Here is a 23,369-nt window from a genome sequence, read left to right as displayed (position 1 = left end):
AGCAAGGGTTCTCATTGGAAGATTTTCCTTCTATTCTTGTTCTTGTTACAACTCAAATCTTGTCATTTTAGTTCACCAGTAACAAATAGAGAGGAGTGAATCTCCCCAGTGTGGACACCACAGTAAAAAATTTGACAGTAGATCTGTTTCAATCTTTTTATTCAGTTTTAAAAATAACAGTATAAACATTATAATGTAATACAAGAGAGTGCAAAATGGCTCTGTCATTATAAACAGTAAACAAGAATTTATCAACAATGGCATATTTAAAGGATGAGGAGTTAGGACAGGAATCCATGGAAGTCCATCAATGAGTACCAGGAACTGTGCCAAAGTGGCCAACTATGATGAGACCTGTATTGCGAAGCATGTTCAGTTATATTTCAAAAAGAGGCCAAGAAACCAATGGGTCTTACATCAGTCCAACATTGTATGTTTGGCGGAGGGGTCAAGCAGGACTACACCCGCCCACTCTACCAATTGACAGAGGTTCTAACCCCTAACATTCCATCCAAACCTTAAGGGAAAAAAGTTTGGACTTTAGCTATGTTTTAAATTTTTTTTACAGTTAAGCTTCATCTACTAGAATGGCATTTAAAATTGTCTTTACTCTGGTGGTCATTTTAGAACATTCTTCCTTGATACCTGTGTTCAACATTGGTCTTCCTTCTAACCTCGCTTTAAGCTAACCCACCTTCTCCTCTTGCGGCACAGGCAGGGGAGAAGTGTTGGTTATGACTTTGCTAGGACTGAGGCTATAACATATGAGCTTACAAAAAAAAATCATTGCAATAAATGCACATTTTCCCATGCTGTATCCCTGTAAAAATGATAGAAGTGCAAAAAAAAAAACACCTGTTCTGCCAGAAATCCAGTGAGCTCCTAACTTCCTATTTGAAATGACAATGTAATTTCCCTGCTGCTCTAAAATCCCAGGCAGCATTGTCTGCTCTTTCTGACGTCCCAAACCCTCCCTGCCCTTCTGCACATGCTTATATTGATTTATTTCCCAGCAAGCATTCTGCTGCTTTGACTCTAAAGACTCTTAAGAGCCCGCTCATACATTGTGTGAAGTGAACAGGTTCTTGGATCCATAAGTGGTGTAGCTACTGTATATCAATAGGAGCTAAGCTCCCAACTGCTGCCCCTGAAAAAAAAATTGTAAAAGCCCAATGATTCCATCACAGGTAGTAATTACATTTTTTTCACGCTTCTGGAACAGGTTAGAAGAAAAAAATGAATTCCCGGGACATGACAAAGAGGACCAGAGGGAGGTTACATTTTAGTCACGCCTATTCAAGCCATTTGAGGGGGACTGATCCACACACAATGCAGACGGGCATTTTGCAGGTTACCACTATGTCAAGAAAACTAACCCATCCGCATGTTAGAACGCAGTGAATATTGACCACATGGCTGATTCTGTTGTGTGCTTTATAGCTGCACATCTAGCCAACAAGACAAGAAAAAATATTACTTGTCTGCAGGTGACTTTGTGGCATTCCATACATTCTTCAGGAAAGCAACACCTTTAGCACCAACATACTTAAGAAAGGTTCCTTGCAAAGTCATCCTTTCATAATTTCAGATGGAAAACAAATCATTGATACCTTGTGAATAGAGACACATTTGGGGTCTATTTGTAAAATATCTGTTGAAGGAATGTCACACATATTTGTGCAGGTTTCAGGAATTTGGGGCATCATTTCTGTAATAGATTGATTCCTATAATCATCAGCTTCATCTAGTGGCCAAAATGCATATTTTCTCACTGAGGTATTTCAGAAAACTATTCCACATTTCGATCACGAGATGCAGCTGACAATCATAGGAATTAGACCTCGTTCACATGGGCATACATCCGTGCTAAGGGCAGTGTTTGCCTTTATAGGATGCACAGGTGTTGCATGCATCTGTGTGCAGGCGGCCCAATCATGTCTGTTGGGGACGCAGCTGCTGCACAGACACAGCCGCTGGTCCCAAACGCATACGCTGTCTGCACCACGCACCTACACGACTCTTAAATTGGGACCAGAGGCTGTGTCCGTGTAGCCGCTATATCCCAATAAACTTAAATGACTTTTAGTAAGGAAGTGATACAATTGTTCGGATAGATCAACTACAAGGAACCTAAATGAAGGAACATTGCAGCGAAAAGAACAGAATTACTTGGACTTAAATATGGAAAACACCTGACATATATGAGGATCAATGTGTTGTGAATAACACCCGTGATTATTCTTACCCAATGAACAGGCTGTCATTCCATCTAAGCTTCATGTTCATTGTTACTATTTACAGAATTGATTTTTGTGTCCAAGTGAATAGAGGTAAGAGCGAGATACGCAGTATTCTGCTCCCTCAGAGAACAATAATTCAAGAGCTTAAACAGAATAACGTATCAAATCAGTGTTTTGATCTCAACATTAGAAGGACCAAAGTATTGATTATCGTACTTCTCTATATTTTTTAATATATTCTTTGTTTATTAATCTATTAATAAATTGACAGATTTTGCAATGAGGTGCCCAGATATTATCTATTTAGTAAAGGAAGAAAATAAACAAATGGGCAATTATACCAACCCTGAGCCATCCACATAAGTTTCATAAGAAGCTTGACTAGAAAATAAATGGAATATAGAAGTAAAGTTTATTTCTTTAGCTACATAGGCCAATACCAGGGCTAGACCGACCGAGAGACAGGAGAGTTACCCCAGGAGCTGTGGTGGAGAGGGTGCAGCTGGAGCAGGAGCCTCTCCTGCCATCTCCTCTGCTCTCCTGCCATCTCCTGTGCTTAACATGACCAATCTGTTAAAATACAGATCAACTCTACTAACTGTTTAGGCCGGGAAATTGTCTCTCCCAGTGTAATTAACTGGACACCATGACTGCTGAGGCGCAATGGGCCTAGGTACAAATAAAATTTAACATAATGGGATAAAAAAAACCCCACCACCATTGCCCTTTCACCCCATTAAATAAAAGACTTACAACCATTAGGTTGGAAAGGGCAAGGCCACAGCTTTATTAAATTCCAACACATAACATGTGAACACATTTAACCAATGCCAGTCACAGTCGTACTGTGAGCACTCAATTCATTCCAAAAGGGGGGGGGGGGGTAGGGCCTGTCCTTACCATAAGTGATGGACAGACAGCCTACTTCCAATTTCCATCAAGGGCATAGCCCATTACAGCAACTTTAAATGCTGGCAAGGTCAAGAAACCGCAGCAAGCTGTGACATACCATAAAAGAGAAAAAAGGGGGCAGCTCTTCCATCCAAATCTTCCAAAAGACCCAGAATTCCCTGGGGGCACACATTTTCCGAGCTCAGGCCCATCCCATCCCTCGTGTTTCCACCAATCATTTGTGACCATCGACCACCTTGTCCGGCACCTGGCCATGCCCCTCATCAGTCAAGGCTCTCTTTCCCTATTGGGTTCACTGTCCCTGTGACTGTTGACTCTGTACTTTATCAGAAGCTCATTACTATACATTGGGGATTTTGCCAGCTCTACTTAGACCTGATAGTCTATGTCTAGCCAAAACTTTTTTTTAATAAAATTAAATCTGAGGCTCTGTTAGAGAGATTTACCCTCACTTCCTGCCACAGCGACAGCGGTTTCCCCACAGAGGAAGTCATGAAAAAAATCTGTATCAGGGACACAGACATAAATTAAAATCTGGCAGGCATTCTAGGCTTCCATACTTTGATAAAGAACTGAAGGTACAAAGATATAACCCATGGTGTATGAATAGCCTGATTGTACGATTAGGGTAACATTTTTATTTCTGTCTTGTTGCTGTTGAAGAGTTCCCCTTACTTCCTGCCAGGTAAAGCGTTATCAACGCAACAGGAAGAGAAGGGAAATCTTTCTAATGGAGCCCCAAATAGTAGTAAAAACCTGTTAGGAATTTTAACTTTTCCCCAATCTATCCAAAAGGAAAAAAAAATTGTAGCCTGACATACACTTTAAATCTGAGAGATTGAAGCCCAACTTCGGGAAACCTGGAAACATTCTCATGCAGTGGGTCTGTACCCTCACTGCAGGGGTTAATTGCTCATTTAGGTCTAGAGGATTTTTAAATAATATTTAGTTACCTTATCCTCAAATGCTGCTAGACTGGCCCCACAGCATCTTCTTCCCTATGCTCCGGTGGTCTAAGGTCCTGACGTCATCAAGACCAATAAAAGATCAATAGCCCTGCATTGGATGTAATGATACCAGGGGACAGTCCCCCACTGACATGTGGGGAAGCTCCATCCTCCAGGCGGGCGGAAGATCGGGTAAGTAAAAGCACCTTTACTCTCCCCTAAACAAGCAATTAACCCTTGCAATGTGTGCACAGCCCCTCTGCAAGGGATAATTTTCAAGTTACCTTAAGTTGGTATTTAAGATGAGAAGGTACACCATGCCAATGGCTTAGAGTCCAAATCATTTTAGCTCATCATAGTACAGTATCTCACAAAAATTAGTACACACCTCACATTTTTGTAAATATTTTATTATATATTTTCATGTGACAATACTGAAGAAATGACACTTTGCTACAATGTAAAGTAGTGGATGTACAGCTTGTATAACAGTATAAAGTTGCTGTCCTCTCAAAATACTCTCTTTTGTTTGCCAGTGGTTTAGACATTAATGGCTTTGTGTTGAGTTATTTTGGGGGACAGCAAATTTACACTGTCATACAAGATGCACAGTCTCTACTTTACATTGTAGCAAAGTATCATTTCTTCAGTGTTGACACATGAAAAGATAGAATAAAGTATTTACAAAAATGTGAGGGGTGTACTCACTTTTGTGAGATACTGTATAAAAAAAAAATAAACCAACACGTTTCAAGAGTCTTAAGAGACATCCTTTATCAGTTATGTTCTAACATGTTCTATTTAACAATCCTGTTGATGGCAAGTTTCCACCAGTGACCTGATCGCTAGTCTGACATTGCACTAAGCTAAGAGAACAGTAATGGAGGGTACTTCTATTTAACATGGAGGGGAAAAAATACAGTCTATGAGTACAGAAAATCACAAACAGGAACAAGGGGCCTCATTTATCAAAGTGTCTGAATGACAAACTGACTGTGGTTGTACAGGAACTTGACTCTCTCTTTCATGTTGTCAATGTTAGGTTACAGAATGAAACTATGTACGGCACAGAAAGTCTGTGTTTCAGATGTTTGGAAAAATGAATTCCTCCCTTTTGTAAGAAGAGGTCGGATCCCAGTCTGCTGCCTTTGAATAGTCCAAGTAATTGTCTAAATTTTGCAGAACAATAGTATTAATAGTCGTGTTTCACTTATGAGTGAAGGTACAGGAAATGCTGGGTATTAAGCAACATCTACTTTTTGGGACATACTAATTGGATGGATGAAAGAGGGAATAGCTATCAGAAGACTTTGAAATGAGATTGTGAATAAAGATCTTGCTTGCTCTGAATTGCTTGCACAGAAAAGCAATTAAAAATGCTATTAACGGCTGCAAACTGCATCTGGTACGGAAGAACACACGTTGGAAAATAATTAGAATTAACTCCAATTCTCCTGGGAAATACTGAGACCTCACACTGCGGTCTCCTTAAATTAGCTCCTATGAATGTGATTTTTAGTGATTTTGCTCATATAAAGATTATGTCTGGTGTTAAATAACTTGCACTGTGAGATCAGAAATATAGCCATACCTGATACACAAGTAGCTGGCTTCATAATGAGAGGAAAATATCTCCCGGCAATGTAAAAAAAAATAGGTAACGGAGGCTAAGAGTAGCAGTGTCACAAACAGATGTCTCACTGACAACTGGTGGTATTACATCTGCCCATCTATGAACCTGCTTGCACAATCCCCATTGACCGTGAACAGCAACTGTGGCATTGGCGCAGTAAAGGCTTCTTTCTGGCAACTGGATCATGCAGATCGTTTTTGTTCAAGTATCGTTGTATTGTGCTCCTTAAAAACAACCACACTTTTTTTCCAGACTAGCCTGTATTTCTCTTGAGGTTACCTGTGGGGTTGTCTTTGTATCCCGAACAATTCCTCTGGCAGTCGTGGCTGCAATCTTTCTTGACCTTGGCTAAGGTAGGGTTAAGGTGACCCTGACCTTGGCTTAGTATCAGGAGTCCCCAAATTTTCCACTTCTTAATAAGTGCTTGAACAGTGCTTACTGGCAAATTTAAAGCTTTGGATATCTTTTTATATCCTTTTCCTTCCTTATAAACTCCCATTACCTTGTTATGCAGGCCTTTTGACAGTTCTTTTCTGCTCCCCATGGCTCAGTGTCTAGTCTGCTCAGTGCATTCATGTGAGAGCTAACAAACTCATTGACTATTTATACACAGACACTAATTGCAATCTAAAAAGCCACAGATGTGGGAAATTAACCTTTAATCTTTAATTTTAACCTGTTTGTCACCTTGTGTGTCTGTACCAAGGCCAAACATTCCAGGGTGTGTAAATTTTTGATCAGAGCCATTTGGGTGGTTTCTGTTATTATGATTTAAAAAGTAGCCAAACAACTATGTGATAATAAATGGCTTCATATGATTACTGTTCTTATATAAAAGAGTTTTTTGGCATGATCAGTCATAATTTCAACATGAATGATAAAATATCACGATTTCTCAAACTTTTGAGCACATCTGTAAGTCCTTATGGCAGCTAGAGATCAGCTTACTCGATCTGGCAGCTTCCTTCTTAGTTCAATGCAGATAGCGCATGGCAACACTCCGTTCAAGTGCAGGCAAGACCTAAATTCAAACAGCCAGCACTCGAAACTGATCCACTAGAAAAATGTACCGCTGTTCCTTTGGAATAAAAACATCTCCGCAAACGTGTTTAACCCGCTCCTGACCCTACTCCACCCACCGTGGTGGAGGCGGCTGTTTTTTACAATTCAATAACAAAATTTCCTTATGGATCTGTTTAGAGTAATTGCTGTTTGAACTTAGGTCAATCCTTGGACAAATATATATAAAAAGCACGCACACAAAAGGTGGGGGGGAGGGGGGGCTACTTGCCTTTATCTTCTGTGTCTATTTTATGCTTTTCCTAAATGCCCACATGGATGTCTAGTAGGAAAATAGTAAGGCACGTGTCCCATTATGATTTAGTAAATTGAAAAGATTTTTTGCATATCAATGTTGTTTTAGAAAAGTCTCAAATAAATAAATACAAAAATTCAATGTGGGATGTAAAAAATATATATATATAGTATGGCAAATGCTGGTCAGCTTGAAAAACACAGTGACTTAAGTTCTCAGTATTTCCAAAGACAAATCCTTAAAACATGAACATTAATATTAGGGGGAGTTGGTAACTATGAGAAAGATGGGTCAGATCAATCTGTATAGTGACAGTCCATCTGAATCTGATTTTTTGTCAGTGTTTGGTGGATGCTGGAGAGTCCAACTACCTAAATCCTTTCTATCATCTCTGATGGTGAAATCCCTGTGCTTGAGCTCCCAGATACGCACGCCCGCCAGAGCCTTGATATGGGTTCCATATTAATTCTTTTTAATACTACAAATTTATATTATAATGAATACAATGTAAGGGACAAAAAAAACCCAAGGTGGGCTGAAGCACCACAAGTGGGTGGTTAAAGAGTCATAAATTATGACATCACGTCCACTAGGAATTCAACAAGTCAGTGTGGTTGATTTACTAAAGGCAAATAGATTGTGCTCTTTGCAAACCTTAGTTGCACTCATTTTCTCCAGAGCTTAGCGAACGTGGTGAAGCTCTGCTGATTTACATCATCCAGTCATGTGCAAGCAAATGCTGTTTTTTTTTTCCCACCTTATTGAGTATTCTTTACAAAGTGAAGCTTTACCACATTTACTAAGCTCTGGGGTAAATTTAGTGCAAAGTGCACAGTCTATTTGTCTTTAGTAAAATCAACCCCAGTGTGTGTCTCTGTTTAGCTAGAGTCCACCTATAACTGAAATATTCATTTTTGGCAGACTTACAAATATGTAAAAATGCACTATTATTGAGACTGTTGTAAATCTTGGACCCTGAACCTACAGTATAAACTGATGTTCTGTACACTTTCAGATCCACCGCTGGTCAATCTGACAGTGGATCCGCAGCCAGTCCTGGAGGATAACGTGGTGAAGTTTCACTGTGCAGCCAAGGCCAACCCGGCAGTTACCCAGTACCGGTAAGTGCAGTCTCCTCTTCTGATAAATATAGAGATTATGATGCAGTTAACAGACAGAACAGATCTAATGTTTTTTGATCCCCTTCAGGGAAATAATTTAATCCAACCCATGACACCTGTAACCACTGCCTATATAAACACCGCCTCACACGGGAAGGTTGTTGGAGTAGATCTAAATGCTATTTGGAGTAAATCTATTGTCTAAAGCAGCGTTTCTCAACTCCAGTCCTCAAGGCGCCCCAACAGGTCATGTTTTCAGGATTTCCCATAGATGAAACGGCTGTGGTAATTACTAAGGTGGTGAAACTAATCAAATCACCTGTGCAAAATAATGGAAAGCCTTAAAAAATGACCTGTTGGGACTCCTTCAGGACTGGAGTTGAGAAACACTGGTCTAAAGCACAGTGGGGGTTATTTACGAAAGGCAAATCCACTTTGCACTACAAGTGCACTTGGAAGTGCAGTCGCTGTAAATCTGAGGGGTAGATCTGAAACGAGGGGAAGCTCTGCTGATTTTATCTTTCAATCATGTGCAAGCTAAAATGCTGTTTTTTATTTTCCTTGCATGTCCCCCTCAGATTTACAGCGACTGCACTTGCAGTGCAGAGTGGATTTTACTTTCGTAAATAACCCCTAGTGTAGCATAAAAAAGTCCACTTTTTGCATACCAACCTGTTTTCACGTTTTCTCAGCCTCTTTCCTGTCTGGCGCTGCTAATTTCCTCCAGGCACTTCCTGTCTGCATGCACCAGGTCCAGTGTCAGCTGCACATTTTAACTCTGATAGGTCTTCCTGATAATGATGAAGATGAAACAAGCCAGCACAATATGTGATGGCATGGCCACTTGTAGTCTGCACTAGGGCAGCATATGACAGGGGCACAATTGTGACAGAGGAACAAAGCGTTTACACCCTATAACAATCTGAACAAGAACCTTCATAGTAGGTTCACCTGGGAATATTTTATGAATTCTACATTAAGTCACAAAATTTATAACCCAAGTGGAGGGTATGAAGTATGAGTGAACAGTGAGCGTACTGCCCACAACAATCAGGTCGTTTAGTAGCTAGGAATTTTATTTTATTTATATATATATATATATATATATATATATATATATATCAATCACAGTGGTGCTCATAAGTTTACATACCCTGGCAGAATTTATGATTTCTTGGCCATTTTTAGAGAATATGAATGATAACACAAAAACGTTTCTTTCACTCATGGTTAGTATTTGGCTGAAGCCATTTAATGTGACATAGAAGGGGTCCAGATACCATGAGTTACTGGAGTGCATGGACACCATGGCTGAGTGTGCCCCAGTAGGGGATCAAAGGCCAACTCCATGTTAGTGTTACATGGGTGCAGGAGAGCTCCAATATGGGAAAGCATACAGAAATTAGGAATAGTAGGATAAACATTGAGCATAAGTGACAGGACAGACACCGCTCTGTGGAAGGGTACTACTCCGCTTCATTGCAGGTAGAGAGGTCCTCCAGCCACCTGTCCCATATTTTGTTATATTTGATTGGGCAATTTCTATGTGAGTATAACACTTTTTTGTAGGGGAGAGTGGCATTTACTGCTCTGATCCATTGTTGGATAGTAGGGGGTGAGGCCTTGATCCAGGACCTGGCTATTTGCATTTTGGCCAGAAACAGGGATTCCGGCAAGAAAATAGTTAAATATTTCTCTTCTTCAGAGATAGGAATAAGGCCCAGTAGACGTTGAGGAGGGCATAGGGTCAGGGGCGAACCCATGCAATCAAGAAGGAACTTGACCACCTGTGACCAATAGTCTTGGAGGGAGGGGCAGGACCATAAAAGGTGATAAAAGGTTCCACTGGGGTCCCTGCATTTGGGGCAGGTAAGGCTATGGTCCGGCTTGTATATAAGATAGGACCTGTGAAGTATATAGAGGTGGGTGAGGCGGTCTGACAGTTTGAGAGATACTATTTTACAGGAGGCTAGTACCTCACCCCAGTCCTCATCCTCCACAACACCCACGTCAGATTCCCACTTTGTTTTCAGTAGGTATGCATGGTCAGTAGCTGCAGGTAGGGTGAGGTGGTTATAGAACATGAAGGTTAATTTCTTAGGATCCTGACCCATAGCCAGATCCACCAGGTATAAAGAGTCAAGGCTAGGGATAGAATCACAGAATTGTGAGTTGAGGGCGTGTCCGAGTTGGAGGTAACGTAAAAACATGTGGTTGGGCAGATCAAAGTCATCTTTGAGGGCTTGGAAAGATGTAATTGTGCTGTTAACTATGACCTGTGAAAGGAATATAACCCCCTGAGCAATCCACAGTTTGTAATCAGGGACAGTCTACAATTCAGGTAGTTGCGGGTTGTGGGGTATGGGTATGAAGTGTAGGGTCCTTCGTGACATTCATGACCAGTTGCCAAATTTTACAATGGTGGAATAGCATACAACTCCTGTTACCCGAATGGGATGGTTCTCGGGTACCACAAAATAGAAATTGGAAGGGGTGGGCAATCTGAGTGGAGGAACAGACCAGGGTGGCGTGCCACTCCAGAACCTTCATCTTATTCTTCTGTAGCCAATGACAGGTCGACTTGGCCTTGTGTTTGGATCATTTTTGGAATGTCCAAGTACGTCCCATACGCAGCTTCCTGGCTGATGAATGCAAATGTTCCTCCAGTATTTTTTTATAATGTACTCCTGTGCCTTTGTAGCTCACACATCCCCAAAACATTAGCGATCTATCTCCGTGTTTCACAATAGCAATGGTGTACCTTTCATCATAGGCCTTGTTGACTCCTCTCCAAATGTAGCGTTTATGGTTGTGGCCAAAAAGCTAAATTTTGGTCTCATCACTCTAAATGACTTTGTGCCAGAAGGTTTGAGGCTTGTCTGTGCTGTTTGGTGTATTTTAAGCGGGATACTTTGTGGCATTTGTGTAGTAATGGCTTTCTTCTGGCGACTAGACCATGCAGCCCATCTTTCTTCAAGTGCCACCTTATTGTGCATCTTGCAACAGCCACACCACGTTTTCAGAGAGTCCTGTATTTCATCTGAAGATATTTGTGGGTTTTTCTTTGCATCCTGAACAATTTTCCTGGCAGTTGTAGCTGAAATTTTAGTTGGTCGACCGTGGTTTGGTTTCAACAGAACCCCTCATTTTCCACTTCTTGATTAGAGTTTGAACACTGCTGATTGGCATTCTCAATTCCTTGGATATCTTTTTATATCCCTTTCCTGTTTTATACAGTTCAACTACCTTTTCCCGCAGATCCTTTGACAATTCTTTTGCTTTCCCCATGATTCAGAATCCAGAAATGTCAGTGCAGCACTGGATGGAAGAGAGAAGGGTCTGTCAGGAGTCCAGAAACTCATTGACCTTTTTATACACACACACTAATTACAAGCAAACAGATCACAGGTGAGGATGGTTACCTTTAATAGCCATTCAAGCCCCTTTGTGTGAACTTGTGTACATGTTATCAGGCCAAAATCACCAGGGTATGTAAACTTTTGATCAGGATCATTTGGGTAGTTTCTGGTGTCGTTATGATTTAGAAAGAGTAAACACAGTTGATTTATAATAAATGGCTTCAGCCAAACACTAACCATGAGTGAAAGAAAAGAGTTTTTGTGTTATCATTCATATTCTCTGAAAAATGGCAAAGAAATCATAAATTCTGCCAGGGTATGTAAACTTATGAGCACAACTGTGTGTGTGTGTGTGTGTGTGTGTGTGTGTGTGTATATATATATATATATATATATATATATATATACACACACACACAGTATACACACACACAAGCATAAATGCTGTACATTTGTAAATTAATGATGAAAAGTTATTATCTATCTGGTTGCATTTTAATACACTCCTCCATTGCTGCACAGTTTATTTCTTTCAAAGCCCCTAAGGCAAAAGAACAGCAGAAAAAAAAGCCTAATTTTAAAGGTAAAAATTGCAGAAATTCTTGCCGGTTCCATACTCCGCTCTGCATTGAATAGTACAATACAAGCTGTAATTAAGCCAGCAGAGCCTGCAAGTACTATATGAAATATGCAAGGCTTCTGTATTTCACCACCCAGCCCCCCCCCCAATAAGAAGAAACAGTGTGTAAAAAAAAAGAGTAATATTCAGAAGGAATGTACTGAATGCTTGTGAGGAGACCTGTGTGCTCCTTCGTTTACACATCGAACAATTATTTTCATATATGAACGTTGCACGTTTTTCATCTCCAAGATACAAAAATCCTTAAAATTGCAGCCACTTCATCCTAAAGAGCAAATGCTGCTCTGGGTTGCTCGCACTGCGCCCATGATGTATCTGTGCCATTAAATCCCTTCTATAAATAGATGGCTCACATTAGCGGGTATAGTGGCAGGTATGGATAATGACAGTACTCAGCAATATGGTCTGCTTTATACACATTAACCTATTTTACAGTATCTCAGCAGGGGGATGTATGTACAAGGGACTAAACTGTGGTCTTAAAGGCAAGCAAGGAAGATGCTTTGGCAGTAGGGTCAGGAAATCTGATAAAAATTGTAAAGGTGCTCATATGCTCATTCAGGGTAAAGAGACACAGTAAAGAACAGGTAACTGTACTTTAATATAGTTATCCTTTGATACCCCCCAAATTCCCATATTTACCTGCCCAGACTCCAAAAAGATCCCCACTGGCTCACTTTTAGAAAAGTCCTATTCATTCCAGTGGAGGGGCCATCTATTATGCATTCCAGTGGTGGTTGCCATTTTCTATAGAAATTAACTGAATGTTTCTGCACATGCACAGAAGACGCTGTCTAACCAGGAGATTTCACATGACAGCCGTGCACACTAAGGAACTTTCACAAGCAAACATAGGTGAGTATAGACACCTTTGGAGGGGTTGCTGGGTGGATCATTCAAAGAGTAAAGAGAAGTACAGCTATTCTTTCATCAAATTCATTGCAATAGTTTTAGCTAATCTGAGATGATTTCAACTAAAAGGGAAGCTCAGGAGCAGCCTATTTCCTGCTCTATGGGCTGCCATTTTGGATGGTATAATCTGAGAGGTAGAGGGAAGCTCAGGAGCAGAGTATTTTCACCCTATGAAGGGTGTCACATTGAATGGTGTATACAGAAAGGTAGAGAAAATCATTAGCAGAATTCTTTCCACCTTATAAAAGTGTCACATTGGACAGTGTAATCAGAAAGTTAGGGAGAAGGCCAGGAGCAAGGTATTTTCACCCTACAGAAGGATCATGTTGGATGGTGTAATCAGAAATGTAGATAGATGGCCAGGAGCATTGTCCACACTATGGTCCTACTGCATACTTGCCAACATCTCCATCCCATTTCCCAGGATATTGTGATCCTGCCACACACATAGCACGTCCTACCAATAGATGGTTCCACCCAAATTATGCCCACTTTCTGGGCGGTCCTGTCTGTAATTATGCAGGAACTGCCCATTCTCAGTTACAATCCCCTCAATGCTTGAGCATGCTCAATAACTGAAATAAGGGTGATGCTGTGATCCTGGGACGCAGCCCAGCATAAAGCATCATTGAGACAGAGTGCATAGATGTGAGACTGTCATGGCAAATCTGGGACAGTTGGCATCTAATTTAGAAAGGTAGGGGAATTTTTCACCCTTTTTGCAAGGGTCAATTGGGCTGTCTAATCAGAAAGCTTGAAAGAAAGTCAAAAGCTGAGCACAAATCCTATGCAAGGGTCACTTGGTGTAATCAAAAAGCTAGAGGGAAGGCCAGGAGCAGAGTATTTTGCACCCTAAGGAAGGCTCACATTTAGTGGTGTATTTAGAAAGGTAGGGAGATGGTCAGGAGGAGAGTATTTTACATCCTATGCAGAAGTCATGTTGGATGGTATATCTAGAAAGGTAGATAGAGATTGGAGCAGAGCATTTTCCACTCTATGCAGAGGTCATGTTGGATTGTGTATTTAAAAAGGTAAAGAGAAGGCAAGGAGCAGAGTATTTTGCACTCAACACAGGGGTCACTTGGATGGTGTAATCAGAAAAGTAGAGAGAAGGTCAGCAGCAGAGTATTCCCACCCTATGCAGAGGTCACTTTGATGGTATAATCAGAAACGTAGAGAGAAGGTCAAGAGTATTTACCTCCTAATGGAGAATTATATTGGACGGTGAAGTCAGGGAAGTTCTAAAAACCAAAGCACAGATTTTGAATTGGTGGTTACAGGCACAGAGTGGTGCTTGAGTGACTGGTACACTTTATTTCTGAACTAACCAAATAACTCTCTGTAGCTCTTTCCTTTCATTATATGCAGAAAAAGTAAGTAGACGACATCGTAAGACAGACAGCTGTAGTCATTATAGTGCAGTATTTTATCTCGGCGGAGCAGTATTGGCTTCTCAGATATACACGGCTTAGGGTTGTTTACACGTGTGTGACAGTAATGTGGGGAAACAGATGTGTGCAGCTCATGGATCATGACTTATATTACTCATATGATCAAAGTGAAAGGGCCCAGCTGTATGAGCTCAACACACAGCCTCTTGTAAAGGTTAATTATTATGGTGAAATTGCAGCAGAAAAGAAAAGCTTCTCTCTGCAGAGAGAGATAAAAGGAATCAAAGCATTGCTACTTTATAAACTGGAGAGAGACAGAGGGTTACATACAACTAAATGGAGGCACAATATGTACAAGTGCTCGCTGTCAGTAAGAACAAGGAACTTGGATCCTTATTTATAATAGCTAGTGATAAAGGAAGTGGAGATGCGCTTGTCTGAAGGCTTTTTCCAGAAGTCCAGCAGTGAAAGCACTGGGGTCCTAGCGTCAGTTACCATTGGATGAGTAGTTTAGAAGGCTCTGATATTCTGATGATTTGTGGAAGGATGGGCATATGGGAGGGAAGATTTTTTCCACATCTATGGCTAGCCTAGGACCAGGTAAGACGGATGTAAACAATAAAAGCTCTAGGACTATGAAGTGAAGCCACACAAACAAAGGGTAAAAACTTAATTTAGGGATTTATTCACACAGGCATATGTGTATTTTCTGCATGGAACACAGGCTCTTGCTGGCAGAGCTAGCAGGAAATCCAACATAAAATACGCGCCTAGATTTCTTACATGTAGGCAAGGTTTGACGTGTACAGCATTTCCATGTGTACAATTTTTCTAATGACTTTACGTATACATGCGTAGAAGTGTTTATACATAAAAAATGTTCAGATATGCACGGCCCTGCACGCAGCTGTGTCCTACTTTTTTTGTATGCCACTAAACAGGGCATATATTTTGTTTGTAGACGGAGCTTTATGCATTGCCCCATTTATTCCAAGAGTGCTGAATTTAGATGCGTACAAAACTATATGCTGTGTGCATCTAAATGTAGTGTTTTTGATGCCCATGTGAATGAGCCTTTATGGTCTCCTTGAGTCTCTGCCATTAAACATACAGGCTGAAGGTTTTTTAACTCCATGCATTCTATGCATAAAGGTAAAAAAACCTTCTGTGTGCAGCTGCATGGCCCCCCAATCCCTCCCCCTAAACCAGTGATGTTCAGGATAGCCTCAGCTGTCCCAGGACTCTCCCTACTCATTGGCTAAGTCAGCTGCAGAAGGCCATTGGCTCCCACTGCTGTCAATCACAGCCAGTGAGCCAATGAGAACACAGCAGGGGCAGGGCCGAGCCAAGCCAAACTGTGGCTCTATGATGTGCCCCCAGGCAATCATCTTTATCTGGGGGCACTGCTCGAGGGGAAGGAGTCAGGAGCACTGGAGGGGGACCCAAAAAGAAGAGGATTGGAGCTGCTTTGTGCAAAACCACTGCACAGAGCAAGCAAGTATAACGTGTTTGCTATTTAAACAAAACAAAGCTTTAATATCACTTTAAAATAAAGCTCACCTCCCATAATAAAGCCCACATTTTCTGTGCTTTGCCTCGGTTGTGATGTCAAACAGGATGATAGTGGAAGAAACATTAAAAAAAACCATCAAGTACTTGGGGGCAAATCAATGTTTTCTAGCAGGTCCGGAAATGTGTGATTTGGATGCATTTACAATTTAATTTTAAAACAATATCCCAATATCCTGCTTGTTTAACAAAACTGGGGGGTACCTCATCACCTATTCACAAAGCCCATGACAAAAAAAAGATTTTTTATCCATCTTTCCATGAGGAAGATGACTTCATATACAGAGGGGATTAGAAGCTCATGTAGGAGGGTAAATGTTCCCTTTTCAAAGTGTGTGTATACTTTGCTTAGTATATACTTTGAAGTTGTGTTCACTACAATCATTCACATGAGTGGAAAAATCCTGTTTTATTTTTTTTTCCTAGCATGTGATTGGGTATTTTCCGTGAACATAGCTTTACTAGCTTATTAATAAGCTAAGTGACCATTCAGTTTGTTCATTGAACAATCCCTTTTCCTTTAGAAAATGGACCCCACTGTATAGGAAGGATTGGACTTTATACATGTGGTACAAAGATATGGATTTTTATACCCAGGATGTGGAAATGAAAAGCCTCCAGAGACCTGACTCCAAGAGGAGCAGCCTTAAAAAATGCTTCAAAAGACAAAGTTCAAATGGGGATTGTCTTAGATCTAGCAGAATCGACAAAAGCAGGTTCCATAGGTTTGCTGACATTTTTGCAGGGACAAAAAACAGTGTAGACAATCTGTTTGAAGACCACAACAAAAGAGCTAAGGCATCACTATGGGTTTCAAACTGCCAAAATGTTTTAAAATAAATTCTGATAAAGCTAAATTTACTCACTCCAACTTCCCATGGGAACCGATATTGTTAGGCAGAAGATGCACATACTTCTACCACACTGCTCATCATACGTCCATAAAAAAAAAGAAAGGAAAAAAATAAAATAAATAACAACAACAATAATAATGTATTATATGCAAAAGGCATGAGTTTTGCATTTAGATATCTACAGTGTTTAGCATTTTTTTTCTCCTTGTTGCCCCTGGAAATTTCCTTGGGGTAAGATGTTATTTTTTTGGTCATTATACTATACTTATTACTATATTGAGGATGGGCGAAATAGGTGGTCAGGAACTGGATGAACCAGGACGGATCCACTGTGTCGTCAGTCGACAGCAGACTTTAACTCTCTGTCAGATGAATCTGGGTCACTGGAGTGCAGAACTAAGTGGACTCCTGTGAGCCACAAGAGAAGCATTGCCAAAAGAGTTTTAATCGTATAATTGTTTGCTTGTTTTCAGGCAGGGCTATACATTATACATGTTTTAGTAACAGTCTTCTATTGGTCATCCAGTCCGCAGATTTGTCAGCCATGTTCTTCAATTTAGCTGTTTGATCATTTTTTCTTACAGTTTTGAACTACTGTAAAGAGTTAATACAGTTTTCTTAATTGGAAATAATGAGGCTGCATACATTGAGCCACGCCATTTTAAAGAAACTAGAACAAGACCTGTTAAAACTAATCATATTTGTCAAATTCTTGGACATTAGCACAGTTAGGCCTCATTTATATTTGTGGTGCTCTCTGAGGATTGATCTGCCTTCAGATCACTCTTCAGAGAGCATTTGACAGGTAGTGAGAATGTGTTGTATTGCCTTTTCACTGCCTGCTTGAACCCCAGTTGTGGGGCGCTCCCATTCATTAGAACACAACAGTTTGTGCTGCAACACAATGCAGAACATTGTGGTCCTGGCATGTGTACACCCTCGGCTACTGCATTTCCAACAAATGGGGGAGCAGTTTTTGGTAAAACCACAGCTCAACCGCACAGGGAAACAAAAAGCTGGCAAAGTAAGTGGTACTATCAATGAAAATCTGGAAAGACATTTTGCAACTAAATAGGCTAAATGGCAACAGGTCAGTAACATGATTGGGTATAAAAAGAGAACCTTAGAGAGTCAGAATGCCTCAGAAGTAAAGATGAGCAGAGGTTCACCAATCTGTGAAAAGCTGCATCTAACAATTGTCAAACAATTTCATAATAATGTTCTTCAATGTAAAATTACAAAGACTAAATATATCATCATCTACAGTACATAGATTCTGGAGAAATCTCTGTGTGACAAGGCTGAAATGCAATATTCAATAACTGTGATATTCAGTCCCCCAGATGGCACTTTTTTACAAACAGACATGATTCTGTGATGGACATCACTGCATGGGCTCAGGAATAATTCCAAAAATCACTGTCTCTGAACACAGTTCACCATGCCATCCAAAAATGCAAGGTAAAGCTCTATCATGCAAAGAAGTAGCCACATCTGAACATGATCCAGAAACGTCACCGTCTTCTCTAAAGCCAAAGCTCATTTAACCAGTTTCTGCCCACGCTAATGCCGAAAGAGCGTTAGCGTGGCTTACTTTGCCAGGAGAGTGTACATAGACGTCATCTCGTGATTGTGCCACCTCATCAGTGCCCATCAATGACGCCTCATCAGTGTCCATCAGTGCAGCCTCATCAGTGCACATCAGAGAAGGAGAAAAATTACCTGTTTGCAAAATCTTATAACAAACTATAAAAATTTGTATTTTTTTCCTTCAAAATGTTCAGCAAATTTTCATTTTTTTAGCAAAAAATAAAAAACAATTGGTGATTAAATAACACCAAAAGAAAGCTATATTTCTGTGAAAAAAGGATACAAATTTCATATGGGTACAGTGATGCATGACCGCACAATTGTCGTTCAAAGTGTGACAGTGCTAAAAATAGGCCTGGGCAGGAATGGGGTAAAAGTGGCCAGTAGGCAAGTGGTTAAAATTGTCTGTTGCAGAGTGAAAATGATTTCTGTGGTCTGACAAATCAAAATTTGACATTCTTTTTGGTAACCATGGGTGCTGCTTCCTCTGGCTTGTTATCAGTACTCAAAAGCCTGCATCTCTGATGGTATGGGGGTACATTAGTGCATATTGAATGGGCAGCTTGCACATGTGGAAACTGTGGAATATCTATCCAGGGTTTAGGCAGCATATGCATCCATCCAAACAACATCTTTTTTCAGGGAAGGCCTAGCATATTTCAGCAGGACAATACTAAACCGCATACTGGACCTAGAACAACAGCATTCCTCCAGAGTAGAACTATATGGGTACTTAACTGGCCTGCCTGCAGTCCAGACCTTTGGCACACCTTGAATATTTGGCACACCTAAATGAAAAATATGACCAAGGACTGCTGAGCAGTTAGAATCCAATATCAGGTAAGAATGGAACAACATTCCTCTCCCAAAACCCAAAAAATATTCTGCTAGAATGGGGTGATCAAGAATCTGAACAAACGCTTCTGAACAAACACCTCTCTTCTCAGTTGCCAGACGTTTACAGGATGTTGTTAAAAGAAGATGGGATGCTACACCATGGTACACATGGCCCTGCCTAAACTTTTTTGAGACGTGTTGCTGCCATCAATTTAGAAAATTAAGTTTTTTCTTAAAATGGTACATTTTCTAATTTTTCTAATTTTCTATTAGATTTTATGATGTTACATTTAGCTGGAGTTCAGCTTTAAATAAAGGTAGACTTGGCTTTTTATTTCTGAAATTGCTTCTTTTGATATGATAGGAGGCCAGCTCATTCACACAGCAAGTTGTGTTAGTGGTGATTTAAATGTGCGCTCCCACGTACAACATATATTGACGTTGCAATAAATTGAAAGCATTGGAGCATTTAATACCTGGCTCCTTGGCCATTATTAAGAGGAGCCTCGTCATTTAAGATAAGTTTAATAGGTTTGCAAATGCAGAGTCGAGAGCCAGGCTTAGAAGTGCAAGGTAACACCTATCTCCGAAAACATAACGCAAGCTGTTTTCATTACAATCTAACAAGTGGGAAAAAAAGCACTCAGTTCCGAGCAGGGCCAGAAACAGGCGGGGAGGATTTGGCCCAGCTCAGGGTGGATGCAGAGAAAGGATTTAATTTTGGTGATTGATGCCCCTTGTACCTAATGCTGACATGCAGAAGTATTTAAAAGTGCAGATTTCTTCATTAAGAAGCAAGCGGTGAATATTGTAATCGGGAGCTGCACTACAGCCACCCACACTGCCAGGAAAGGTTAATTGATACAAATAAGTGTTTGTTCAGATTCTTGATTACCCTATTCAAGCAGAATATTTCTTCATGAAAAAGTCCTTTTGCATTACAGCGATGGTCTGACATTGTACATATGCAATTTGTTTTATTTACCATTAATTTGCTGATTATACTTGATGCCATTCCTATTCACATGGAAAGGAGTTATATATGGCCTGGAGGCTTTTATGCTGGATAAGCACAAGAAGGGAAGAAAATTCCAGAAAACGTGTCTTTATCAGTACATTATCAACAATTTGTGCAAAATAAAATTGCTATATATTGTCAAAAGTATTGTGACACCTCCCTTTACATGCACATGAACTTTAATGCATCCCAGTCTTAGTCCGCTGGGTTCAATACTGAGATGGTCAGTCAAGTTCCTCTACCCCAATCTCCCTCATCCATGTCTTTATGGACCTTGCTTTGTGCACTGGTGCGCAGTCATGTTGGAACAGGAAGAGGCCATCCCCAAAATGTTCCCACAAAGTTGGGAGCATGAAATTGTCCAAAATGTCTTGGTATGCTGACCCCTTAAGAGTTCCCTTCAGTGGAATCCCCCTCGACCAAAAGAATTGGACCAGTGCACAAAGCAAGGTCCATAAAGACTGGGATGAGCGAGTTCGGGGTGAAGGAACTTAACTGGCCTGCTCAGAGTCCTGACCTCAACCCGATAGAACACCTTTGGGATAAATTAGAGCGGAGACCGCGAGCCAGGACTTCTCGTTCAACACCAATGCCTGACCTCACAAATGCGCTTTTGGAAGAATGGTCAAACATTGCCATAGACACACTCCTAAACCTTGTGGACAGCCTTGAAGAAGAGTTGAAGCTGTTATAGCTGCAAAGGGTGGGCCAACGCAATATTGAACCCTACAGACTAAGACTGGGATGCCATTAAAGTTCATGTGCATGTAAAGGCAGGCGCCCCAACACTTTTGAGAATATAGTATATATATGTGTGTCTGGAGTGTGTCTATGGGAACTTGTGGCTGATTGTGAGGTCAGGTAATTATGTTGGAATTCTAAATCATCCCAAATGGAGTTTAGTAGGGTTGAGGTTAGGACACTTGAGCCCCTCCACACCAAACAGGTCAAACCATGTCTTTGTGGAGCTGCACAGGGGGATAGTCATGCTGGAACAGAATGGAACCTCCCCAAAACTGTAGTTAGCAGGTGGAAAGTGCACAATTGTCTGTGGCCTTCACCAAAATCACCTGTTTGCAACCTTGTGGAGGGGGGGGGTCTACATACTCTTGGCCATATAGTATCTGCAGCCAAGACTAATGTACAGAATCAAATCATTTGGCAGGCCTGACATGCTGATGGAAAAGTTGTTAAGGGTCTTTACCCTGTGCATTATTCTTCCTGGCTTTTTCATTTATGGCTGCTCACATCTGTCACCCTTTATACTAAAGAACATTATTTCCAATGATCCACACCACCCTAGTGTTTTCATACATGAATAATAAACATGCAGACCAAGATCAGAAAATGATTACATTCATCACAGTCGTAACTGAATGTAACCTGTAACGAGAGAGATACACAAACTCCTAAGTCTTGCCATACTAGTTGCCTGACTCTCACACTGATCCAGTGTCCTCAGTATTTTAGGGTCACTGATTTAGAACACGTTGTTGCAGGTTAAAGCAGATCATCCATGCAAATAGGTCTCCATCCCTTCCAGCCCCCAAACAAATAAGCTCCAAATAAAATTTTTACAATAAATATTTTCACTAGAAATAATATTTAAAAAAAATACTCATATGGTCCTGGCCTCCGGGAACCTTCTGGCTACCTCCTGGCCACTGGAAATCCCATGAGAGTACATTCCTGCAATAAGGTGGGATGCTTTCTTGTGGGATTTTGTGTGCCCAGCTATTCCAGAAGGAAGGAGGTACGGTATTAGTGACATCACTTTTGCCACAAGGATGAGTATTTTTTTTACCTTTGTTTTGTTAAAGCGTGTTTTGTTAAAGAAAAAAAATGGATCCTGTCCCTTTAACCACTTCAGCCCCGGAAGGATTTGCCCCCTTCATGAAGAATGTATGTCCTTTTTTCCCACAAATAGAGCTTTCTTTTGGTGGTATTTGATCACCTCTGCGGTTTTTATATTTAGCGCTATAAACAAAAAAAGACTATCAATTTTGAAAAAAAAAAAAAAAAAATTTTTTACTTTTTGCTATAATAAATATCCCAATTAAAAAAAACATCAAATAATGAATTCCTTCATCAGTTTAGGCCAATATGTATTCTTATCGCAATAAGCGTATATTGATTGGTTTGTGCAAAAATTATAGGGTCTACAAAATAGGGAACAGATTTATGGCATTTTTGTTTTTGTTTTTTAGTAGTAATGGAGAAGATCTGCAATTTTTAGCGGGCAGATCGGACACTTTAACACTTTTTTGGTACTAGTGACATTTATACAGCGATCAGACCTAAAAATAGCAACTGATTATTGTATATATGTCACTGGCAGGAAAGGGGTTAACACTAGGGGGCGATCAAGAGGTTAGCTGTGTTCCCTGGGTGTGGTCTAACTGTAGGGGGGGTGGGTTACCTAAGACATGACAGAGATCGCTGTTCTTGATGACTGGGAACAGAAGATCTCTCACGTCACTAGGCAGAACGGCCTTGTTTACATAGGCAGTTCCCCCATTCTGCCTCTGTAGACCGTGATCGCAGTTCGCCGGCGAACATCGAGTCCTCAGGACCCGCGGGCGCATGCGCGCACCCGCTAGCCTCCCTGCACAGACCTACGCCAGGTTTGCGCAGGAGAGCCCATCTGTCGCAGTATAATGACGGCGGCTGGTCGGCAAGAGGTTAAAGCATGAATAACAGCACAGTGCTTATGCAGCGTAATTTGGCCCCCGTTACACTTGAAATACCTGGCTGATCCTGCCAATTTCTACCCTCCCCTCTGTAAGCTGACTATAGTATATCAGGACTGCTGAGCCCTGACACCATGGTCAGTTTACGTGCCTCTGTCATCTGCAGCCCTGCTCTCATGTGTCTGTGTCCTCCTTGGTCCTCCCCTCCCTGCCTGTCAGCTAGAATAGAAAAATTACAGGCATCAGCATGTTATACATGTTGCTGTATATGACGTACCTAGCTGATGGCGCTGGAAATCACTTAAGTAGACACTGCTATTTCAGTGATCTCCACTTGCTTC

General features: G+C 40.9%; 1 protein-coding gene across 2 annotated transcripts in view; it reads left to right on the top strand.

Annotated features, from left to right (window-relative positions):
* Window positions 1-23,369, top strand: part of KIRREL3 (kirre like nephrin family adhesion molecule 3) — a 1,308,166-nt gene that overhangs the window by 1,042,018 nt on the left and 242,779 nt on the right. For both annotated transcript variants that reach the window (XM_073603284.1, XM_073603286.1), the window contains exon 7: window positions 8,063-8,168. In XM_073603284.1, coding sequence (XP_073459385.1) covers window positions 8,063-8,168 — 106 coding nt within the window. The remainder of the gene's footprint in view (window positions 1-8,062; window positions 8,169-23,369) is intronic.

This window comes from Aquarana catesbeiana, linkage group LG10 (genome assembly GCF_042186555.1).
Source record: "Aquarana catesbeiana isolate 2022-GZ linkage group LG10, ASM4218655v1, whole genome shotgun sequence".
Classification (NCBI taxonomy): Eukaryota; Metazoa; Chordata; class Amphibia; order Anura; family Ranidae; genus Aquarana; species Aquarana catesbeiana.
Note: the sequence above shows the minus strand (reverse complement) of the source record. Positions and strands in the feature narration are given on the sequence as shown.